We start from the raw sequence: 10,261 nt of genomic DNA on the forward strand, positions 1-10,261 counted from the left end.
TTACTTACCGGGACAGGTTTAAATAAAACCAATACTGCTCCTGGAGAGTCACTATTCTGCAGAGTTTAGCTGAACATGCATGAACCAGGTTACTCAAATTACTAGAAACTTCCAACTGTGCAATTGTGCTTTGACAAGTTGGAGCCAAACTCTGCGGGACATTGGCCTTCAGGATTGGACAGCCCTGCTCAATCAAATTCACATAAATTAGAAGCTATACACTATTTTATTACTAGCTTAGGGAGCTTCTAGCATGAGCTTAGCAACTTCATGAGTCTTAAGATGTCTCATCTTGTTATTCCAGGTCCCAGCTCAACACATTCGTAAAAGAGTGAACTTCAAGTAGGTTATCTATTCATAAAAAAACAAGTCACAGTTACTTCTGAAGTTTTAGTCAAATTTAAAGTTTAAACTATTTAGGCCCAATAATGTGGTAAATGAAATCAGTCAGTGTGCAGCAGATATCAGTCAGTTATGTGGTTTTATTTTGAAATCTTGTTTGCAAAGAAGGTATTATTTTTCTTTGATACAAAGTTCTTTGTTTATACCAAATCAAAGGGAAATTAAATTTATTTCCTTGGATTCAAATACACAAAAAAAAATATTCTGCAAATTCAGATGTTAGATAAAATACTCAAGCCCCTTGTTCTTGTCAGCATCCTGCTCTTGCGTCTCAATCTCTACACGCTTCATGGCAATAAAATACTGCACAAAGGGCTCTCCCAGCGCACTACGAATCACACTGTCCTCTGCCAGAGCCACTAAAGCATCGTCCAATTGAACAGGGATTGGGAACTGTTTCTGCTGACCTGGAGCTTTGCTTAGAAGCTGTTCGGCATTCAGGCTGCGTCTAATACCATCCAGTCCTGCTGCTATTGTAGCCGCCAACACAATGTAAGGATTGGCCATCGCTGACCCCAGCTTGTTATCGATGTGAGTCTCGCGTCCACCGTGAATTTTCACGTTGAAGGCGCAGCTGTTGTCATTGCAACCACATGTGGCGTAAATATGGTTCTTGGGATTTTTCTTGCCTTTGGAAAGCTGGTTTCGACAGCCGATCCCTGGAGCCAAGAGGCAGCTCAGAGCGGCTGAGTGCTGGAGAAGACCTGAGAGCCACTTTCTTCCGATCTCCGAAAGTTCCCCGTTGCCCGAGTGGAAAAGGCTTCTTCTGCCGCCGGCATCCCAAAGGCTGTGGGAGAGTAAGCCAGAATTGTGGATGTTGCCGTCTGTGAAAAAGGTGGCGATGTAGTCGAACTTCCTGGCCATCTCTTTGATTCCTGTGCGGAAGGTGAAGGCGCTGTCAGCAGCATCAATTCCAAACCTTGGTTTGAAGCAAATCTCCATCTGTCCTGGTCCATTCGCAGATGAGAAGCTCTCGACGTCAACTCCCATGTAGTACATCCCTCCAACTAGCTGCTGGAGGAAGGGTAGATCGTAGTTGCTCAACAGTGTGGTTGCAGGGAAGAACACTGCTTTAGGTCCCACTCGTTCAGGGGCCCCGAAGATGCAGCATTCATATGTGAAGGACGAGTGGATAGAGAATCCCATGCTCTGGAGTTGGCCGAGCATCTGCTTGGCGATGAGGCGGGGTGATGTTCGCAGTGGCACACCGGTGATCGTGCAGGGGTCACAGATAAGACGAGCGGTCTGGTCCGCCCAGGGAAGGATTTGGAATGTGGAGAGATCTGCGACCAGGAGGACATCACTGCTGAAGTTGGCTGCGCTCGGATGATCAACTTCGTTGACTTTAGGGCTTAGGGTTAACTCCAGGTAGCTTCTCGGCATGGGGATGCCATATACTGCTTTTTCCTGTGATGTCAATAAGAAGTAATGTTACTGAGTACTGTTTACCACGATTTTCAATACACAGTCAAATGTATTACTAATATTACAGCTGCCATAAGCAATGTTAGCTGGCTTGCTAACTTAATCTAACCGTCAACCACAAACCCCTACACACCTTTTTCTCCAAAGACGTCTCAGTATAAAGCTGAAACACGATTATAACGTCATTGCAGATGCGTTTTTTTCAACATTTATAACCGCGCAAGCATACCTATATGCATATAAAATGCTGCATTTGGACGGGAATTTTTTTTATAATTAATCAACTCCTTGGTGGATTCAAAGTGATCAAGGGCTTAGGACGTTCCAATTCAGCCCACTGCAAAGGTTCTGTCAGTAGTGGGCACTCTTGCAACGTAATCAATTATGTATATCCGAGTAAATGAGATTGAGGGAAGTTAGTAAGTGAAGGGCATTTACGTAAAAAAAAATTAACAGGAACACAGAATATTGTCATAATGCACTGGCATGTTTTTGTCTTTAGTATAAACTAAAACCAATACAATCTCATGGAAATTCGTATGTAAATAAATAATCATTTTTAAGTTATTTTGGATTCCAAAACGCTGTATACAGCAGCTTAAAATTGTACCATTACAATGTATTTAATACATAGAATCAATAAGAGGCATTTAAAAACATTTACGTGAAAGAATCGAGCTGGAACTGTCTTGGATCGGGACACGCCATGAAGATCAGTGGCCTCAAAGCGAACAAAGCTGATGTTTTCCCGGGCGATTTGCTGTTTTATGTGCTCTACATCAGAAATGAAGCTTTGCGATGCAAAAGAGAGTGCTTGTGACCTCTCATTGTCTGTTGGGAATATGATATAATACACAGATAGATGAGCAAGTTTAAGTCAATGTGTTAGATTGAAACAACCGTAAATAATTTTTCTAACCTGAGCGTGATGTACCAGCTTCTTCCCAGTGGGACGTCTCAGCAGTGGGTGAACTCATACCAGAAGACCTCCCTGGAGGTCCATCAGTCATCGAAGACCCACCAGAATCCCATCTAGAACTTCCCTCTCTGAGTCTGGATGCTCTCCTGGCTTCTGAATGGGGCTTGAAGGTGCTGAAACTCTTAGATGGCATCTGATCTGGCTTACAGTCTACTCTTTGACCCGGAGGGTAGCTCCTTCCTCCATCTTGCCCTTTTGCACCGAGTAGGGAGCTCTCACGCAACACACTTTTCAGTTCATCCAAAGTTTGTTTGGGGACGCCACCCTCACCAGTTGATGGGTAATATTGCAAGTTCTCCCTTCTCCATCCATGCATGTTGGCGTAGTCATCTTCTCTCGAGAGATCCTGGTACTGGGACTCACTGGAAACAGAGGGACAACGATGTGGAGGGCCGATGGAAATAACGATGGGGTCGTTTGTGGGGCCAGGAATTGGTACATTTGTTGGCACTAAGGGTACAGACATCCCTTTTCTGTCCCAGTCAGAAGAGGAAAGACGCTTCTCTCTGGAATCTGCATTCTTCTTTCCTGCACTCATATTCCCTCCATCCACCTGGTCTGGAATTTTTTCCTGTAGAAGTTGAAATTGATGCCTTTCAGATTGAAAATAACTCACAATACAATAACAAAAAAAAAAAAAGCCAAATGAATCTAAATGACAATATGCAAAATTTTTTTTTTTTAAATTGCATTTGATTATCTTTCAGAAATTAAAAAATAAATAAATAATCATAGTAAATAAATAATTTACCATATCTCTGGATTCCTCTGATTCCTGCATAATGCTCAGGTTTGTTTGTTTTGTTTTTTATGTGAATGTTTGGAAGCTCATAACCATCTGCCCCAATCAAAGTGGCTCACACAACTGACTAACAGAGACTGAAACAAACCAATCTGCTCCCTTTCAGTCCAACGAAATGCATGAAGCATCCAGTCTGTTCACTCCCACTCATCCATTGTGAGCTTCTGCACATCAGCTGTTTTCAACAGCCCACAACACATTATTCATCAAATCTCTAGAAAGATGCAGTTGTTTGACTAAAAGGTTATTTAACAGAATACCAAAGTCGTTGCTTTGAATGGAAACATAAATGAACACATAATGATGTACACTATTGTTGGCAAGCATATTAAAGAAATAAAAGGCATACAGAGAAAAGAAAGCCTTGCCCCACCCAGTTGGCAGCAACGAATTAAAGGTTATGGCCAATTTGAAAATTTACGAGCGCGAATCTTTTGTGAATCGTGATCCCGCACCAAAAAACCCGAACTGATTCAAATGATTTGCGATCCCCAAATGACTCAAATGATTTGCGAACCCGCTTTGAACTCCCGAACTGACTCAAATGATTCGCGAACCCGCTACGAACTTCCGAACTGATTCAAATGATTCGTGATCCCGCTCCATACTCCCAAACTGACTCAAATGATTCGCGAACCCGCTTTGAACTCCCGAACTGACTCAAATGGTTCGCAAACCCGCTACGAACTCCCGAACCGATTCAAATGATTCGCGATCCCGCTCCGAACTCCTCAACTGACTCAAATGATTCGCGAACCCGCTCCGAACTCTCGAATTGATTCAAATAACCCGCTAAGCCTCTCCGAACTCCCGAACTGATTCAAATGATTTGCGATCCCCAAACTGACTCAAATGATTCGCGAACCCGCTCCGAACTCTCGAACTGACTCAAATGATTCGCGATCCCGCTACGAACTCCCAAACTGACTCAAATGATTCGCGATCCCCATAACTGATTCAAATGATTTCGCGATCCCGCTCCGAACTCCCGAACTGACTCAAATGATTCGCGAACATAAATAAAGATATATATGTAATTAAAATAAAAGTTCCTCCATTCTCCCATTCGCGCTTGCGACCGCTCGCACCTCATGTTTGCGGCTGAGTGTTCATAATTGATGTATGAACATATATGCCTGGGTAGAGTACCTCAGCAAATCAATCAATCATATTTGAGGAAGGGGGGCACAACCATACAATCCTGTAATAAAAGTTTGGTCTAACTCAAAGAAATTATTTAAAGAATTGCTTAGTAAAATATACTTAAAAAAAGATATACTAAAACATTATTTTAAAGGAATATCACACAAGTTTTCATAGAAGTTTTTATTTAAGCTTGCCCAAACAATAACACCATATTTTTCAAAAACAATTTCTAAAAGTACATTTGTATTTGTGCCTATAATGTTTATTTATTTATTATTATTGTCAGCTAATAAAACCTCTGCTTCAGGGACCATATTCATATAACATCTAAGGTTAAATGTAGCTCTTGACTGGTTGAGTTGGTGGTTAACAGTTAACAGTAGAAAATCAGTTGAGTCTCCCCAGCTGGAAATGACATTGGCTATTAAAGTCTTGTGTTTCTTATAATAAATTGACATATTGATAACACTGAACCTTTTATAATGTTCATAATTACATGTCGATGCATACTGTATGCATAAGTGAGTGTGGTGGTGCTTATGGGGTATGGTCACTTATTCCTTATATGAACTGTTTCAAATGCAAGACATTGATTGCATGAGATTAAGTTTGTAAATGATAGCCTGTGTCCTTTTGTAGTGTGCACATATAGGCCTATATATCATCAAACTGTGATAACTGTGACTAAATTCAGTATATATGCCATATGTTGCCACCCCTCAAAAATTCCTGCCCCCTTCTCACGACCCCATCAATATTTTTCTAGATCCGCCCCTGATTATTATTATTGTATTTAAATTGTGGGATGTTTAGAGTATGAATATTTCAAATTAACTATATTTTTTATTTTGTAATGTTTTATTAAATACTTGTTTAAGTATTGTTGTTATAAATTGTATAGGATGTGTTTAGAATATTAATATAATGAAATACCTATCATAAACTTTATTTTGTAATGTTTTAATATAATTTGAAATAAAAATATTATTGTTAATAATAATTATTATTTTCATTAAAAGTATATATGTTTAGAAATATGCATAATAAGATACACGATAAACTTAATTAAAAAGTTAATAAAATTATTTGAATAATAATAAAACCATAATAATAATAAAACCATAATAATAATAATAATAATAATAATTATTATTATTATTATTATTATTATTATTATTATTATTAATGATAATAAAAATAATAATTATTAATAAAATAAAAATAATTATTATTAATATGATAATAAAATAAAAATAATTGTTATTAATGACAATCATCACAATAATGCTGTTATTAATCACATGTCAGTGTAGTTTTGGTTTGATGTTAAGTGAGTAAGGCTGCACAGTGTGTGCTGTAGGGTGCGGTTTCTTCAGTCCAGCTGTAACCGGTTACCGGAGACTCCGTCACATACACAGCAGCGCTGTATGGTCAAACACCAAAACATTTATTCTCCGGAGCGGCTTTATGATTAAGCTACAATCTTCAATGAGTAAGCATATTCCAGTAAGTGAAACCTTTCAACGTAAAATTATGTATGTTTTGAAGCGATGTCAGGGTTTATTTTTCTGATATTTAGTCTCAATCTGCGAGCTAAGTTAATTAGCTACGGAGCAAAACAGGGTTTGTTTGTCGACCACAGTTTATGTATACATTAATATTTGTTTTATTTAGGTTTAACAATCTACAAAACTGTAAAAGTGTGTGGCTTTATAAAATTGGATTTTATAGCTATAATGTCGTTGAAACACGATGGTGTTAGCCTCACAGCTAACGTTAGCTACATCAGGAAGAACCGGGCACGATATTTCGCTCTTTTACTTCACTTTAATTAATTAGATTAAAAAGTGAATCAAATGAAGTATCGAATGTAATCTGTGAGCTTTTTGGCCTATTCCTAATAACGTTACTAGCCAAGCGGAAATCTTTGTGTCAGTATTAATTAGCATATCCTGATGTTTTGGATATTAAAATCTCTGTTTTTGTTCAGTGTAAAACTTTTTGTACAACGGTTGTAGAATTCAAATATTTCACCACCTTTAAAACTGACCAAATGCAACTTTTACCCGAGAAACAGTTCATTTTATTGGCTTCATTTGTGGCCTTTGCGGTTGATTTCCATAAAGTCACGCTGAGAAGTAGCTCAACCAACCATCTGTTCCTTTCATTTGATTTAACGTTACATGTAGATCGAGCGATACTACTAACGTTACATGAGGTTTGTCGCGTCTTTTTAAAGTGATTTACTAAAGAGGTTTAGCATGTGGTAATCACGTGTGTGTCCTCACGGGACTGACGTGAAGACTTCAGCCTCCTCAGAAATCAAGTATTTCTTCTTGTTGACTTTTGCAACTTGTAATTATTGCATATCGCCACCTACTGTACAGGAGTGTAGAGGGACTTTACATAAAGGTGCTGCTTGTAAGATTTTGATTCTTCTGAAGTATAAAAACACCATAATGTATTTGCAGATATTTAAGAAACATACTACGTTAACATAGTTGTTTATCTGAGAAACAATGGTACAGTCAGTTATTCTTCTTTGAAAATGTGCAGAATTTTGGTCTTTGTTTTTGCCCACTGCCAGTTTACCCGATTGTATTTTGGCATACTGGGTTGCCAGTTGGCGGAAACCACCGGGTATTTAATTTCATTCATCATCAAGTGCTTTCGTTCCTGTTTGTGTTGTCAATCTGGCAACCTGCGCGTGCGTCAAGTCTTAGAAGGAGAGGCCGGGTGAAAAAAAAACTCCAATATTTTGAATTTGGACTGCAATATCTAGTTTAATATCTAGCACCTTTAACTTTAGGGAAAAAAACTTGTAAAGTTTAAAATTATTCTTATTAATCCTGTATTTCTAAGAAAAAATAAACAAAGCTTTTTTTATGTTTTGCCATGAATACGTTTCTTTGCCATGAAAAATAAAATTGTTACAAGTATATAAAATCGTAAACCTTAAAAATTTGGAATTTGCAGGAACTATTTTTTTTTTCTTCACATAATTAAAAAGTATTGTGTGTGAAAACGTAGACTGCTTATATAATACATTTAAAATATAATAAGAAATAAAAATTTAAATATAATAATTTTTTATATTACATTAATATAGGCCAGGATAGCTGGAAATTAACTACTGGCACAGCTGGACAAGCATAAAAGTGGCTGTATTAAATCAGGACGAGAGAGATAAATGAAGTGCTTCTGTTCTTGTGTCCTTGCAGCAGTTCTGTGGTGTTTTGGGTCACACATTTATGGAGTTTTTGAAGGGCAGTGGCGACTACTGCCAGGCTCAGCACGGCGTTTATGCAGAAAAGTGAACGGCCGGCATCAATACCTCATCAGAAGAGAGACTTGTGTTCAGTTTTATTGTTGGCGGGATCAGGCTTGGAGAGCAGACGTCCACAGGGGTCGGCGGTTCTGGATGGGGTAAAAAAATCTCTTGAAGTTCACTGCCCTCGTCGGCCCTACGCCTTCCACCAGAGGACCAGCCACATTTTATAGTGTTTTTCTTTTCTTTTTCTGTTTTTGCTATTAATCCCGCCCACCTGTGGGACACACCTCTTTTTCTCCTAATCGTATCCTCCAGATTTTCTTTTGTTATTCCATTTTTTCATCGAGATTTTCAAGCTGTTGGAAAAAAAGGTAAAAAATGGCTCGTATGAATAGACCTGCCCCGGTGGAGATCACTTACAAAAACATGAGATTCCTCATCACCCACAACCCCACTAATGCCACGCTACACAAATTCATTGAGGTGAGTGTTGGTTTGGATAGACGATTATAAAACCCTCATGATTACAGTGACTGCCAAACATCACTTCTGTGATATTCCATTAGGAACTGAAGAAATATGGGGTGACGACGGTAGTTCGAGTGTGTGAGGCCACATATGATGCAAACCTGGTTGTTAAAGAAGGTATTCAGGTTCTGGTAAGTCCTCATGAAGCAGTTCACCTACATGACAAATGAACGGAAATATCCATTCTTATCTCAGGCTTTCTTTTAATGCAGGATTGGCCCTTTGACGATGGAGCTCCTCCCTCTAACCAGATCGTTAACGATTGGCTGAATCTTCTTCGGGTGAAGTTTAGGGAGGAGCCAGGCTGCTGCATCGCTGTACATTGTGTTGCAGGCCTTGGAAGGTAATTTATGGGAGTCAAAATCATTGAATGCATCATAAGGTGTAAACATGGAATTTGCATGGAAATCTTAGTCATCTGTTTTGTGTTTTTCACAGAGCCCCAGTGCTGGTTGCTCTGGCCCTGATTGAGGGTGGCATGAAATATGAGGATGCTGTTCAGTTCATTCGACAGTGAGTTTAACTTCCTATTTCTGAAAATAATACAATCTTGATTCTCAAAGACAAAGGTTTATTTAATTTCTTCCCAGAAAGCGACGAGGAGCATTCAACAGCAAGCAGCTCTTCTATCTGGAAAAATATCGTCCCAAAATGCGTCTTCGATTCAAGGATTCCAACGGCCACCGCAACAACTGCTGCATTCAGTAAAAGCTTGAGTATCAGCCTTTTTCTCAAATGTGTAACGGGAATTTGTGTCTAGCATAAGTAGTTTGTTCTCTTAATTGGTAACTGTGAAAATGGCATTACAAAAATGAAGCTTATTTCATTACAAGTGTCCCCGCCCTTCTCTTTGTTTTTATGTGTTTCCTGTGGAGAGCCTCTGTCAGCAAGGTAAAGTGCTTGTTTCATCATCAGCTTAGTGTTTTGCAATGACGTTTGCATTGGTGAAACATGGTTATATCCCAACTCTGCCAAACACGTAGTATGCTTTATGGCCTAAATGGTTCCATAAAAAAATCATTTTAATGGATTTTTTTATTATTATTATTGTTGTTGATGATTTAAGTCTATCTGTAATTAACGAACAGATCTAAAATAAATGCATTTTTACAGCAGAAAGACACCATCTGGTGGAGTTCTCGTGGCATTTGGAGAGGTTTCTCAATGTCTATCGCAGAAAAAAATCAGGAAGAGAGATAAAAAAAAATATTAGGAAAGTAAAATCTGTTTCTATAAATATATTGAAGGGTGGGGTAGTTTTTTTTTTTTTTTTTTTTTTTTTAATCCAAACTTTAACTATTACTGCCATGTCGATAGTGTGATGTTTGTGTTTTAGCTTAAAACTGGAACTCAATGTCTGCAGTATTTTTATGCCTTTTTATTTGATGTGCATAACTTAATATTTCAATACGTACGGTATTTGATTGTGTACTGTTAAAATCACCTATTTATATCATTGGATATGTGTTTTAGTCTAGCAAGAAACAAGTTTGCCAATTTGAGAGTACAATAAAGAGACACTGAAGGAGCATTTTACCTGGTCTGTGCTTTTACTTTTAAATTAAAAACATGTAGCACTTTATCAAAATTCTTTTATTTTCCTCCCCTTTCACAACCGTTGGTGTCACATCAATCTTTTCTACAATAAATAAAGAATATAGAAACTTCCTAGCTCTTTTTTTTTTACTTCAAGACCTCTCCCTCACTG

The 10,261-nt window shown here is 38.3% G+C and overlaps 2 protein-coding genes across 2 annotated transcripts; one reads left to right on the top strand and one right to left on the bottom strand.

Annotated features, from left to right (window-relative positions):
• Positions 1-466: 466 nt before the first annotated feature.
• LOC113110789 (lengsin-like) lies at positions 467-3,827 on the bottom strand. The gene is made up of 4 exons (XM_026274973.1): positions 3,558-3,827; positions 2,747-3,377; positions 2,492-2,658; positions 467-1,809 (listed from the first exon to the last, which is right to left on the bottom strand). The coding sequence occupies exons 1-4, from the start codon at positions 3,585-3,587 to the stop codon at positions 622-624; spliced, it is 2,016 nt and encodes a 671-aa protein (XP_026130758.1). The 5' UTR covers positions 3,588-3,827; the 3' UTR covers positions 467-621.
• A 2,279-nt stretch (positions 3,828-6,106) lies between these two features.
• On the top strand, positions 6,107-10,084 carry LOC113110791 (protein tyrosine phosphatase type IVA 1). The gene is made up of 6 exons (XM_026274974.1): positions 6,107-6,260; positions 7,976-8,508; positions 8,592-8,684; positions 8,766-8,896; positions 8,992-9,066; positions 9,144-10,084. The coding sequence occupies exons 2-6, from the start codon at positions 8,404-8,406 to the stop codon at positions 9,259-9,261; spliced, it is 522 nt and encodes a 173-aa protein (XP_026130759.1). The 5' UTR covers positions 6,107-6,260; positions 7,976-8,403; the 3' UTR covers positions 9,262-10,084.
• Positions 10,085-10,261: the final 177 nt, after the last annotated feature.

Source organism: Carassius auratus, chromosome 11, assembly GCF_003368295.1.
Source record: "Carassius auratus strain Wakin chromosome 11, ASM336829v1, whole genome shotgun sequence".
In the NCBI taxonomy this organism is placed as follows: domain Eukaryota; kingdom Metazoa; phylum Chordata; class Actinopteri; order Cypriniformes; family Cyprinidae; genus Carassius; species Carassius auratus.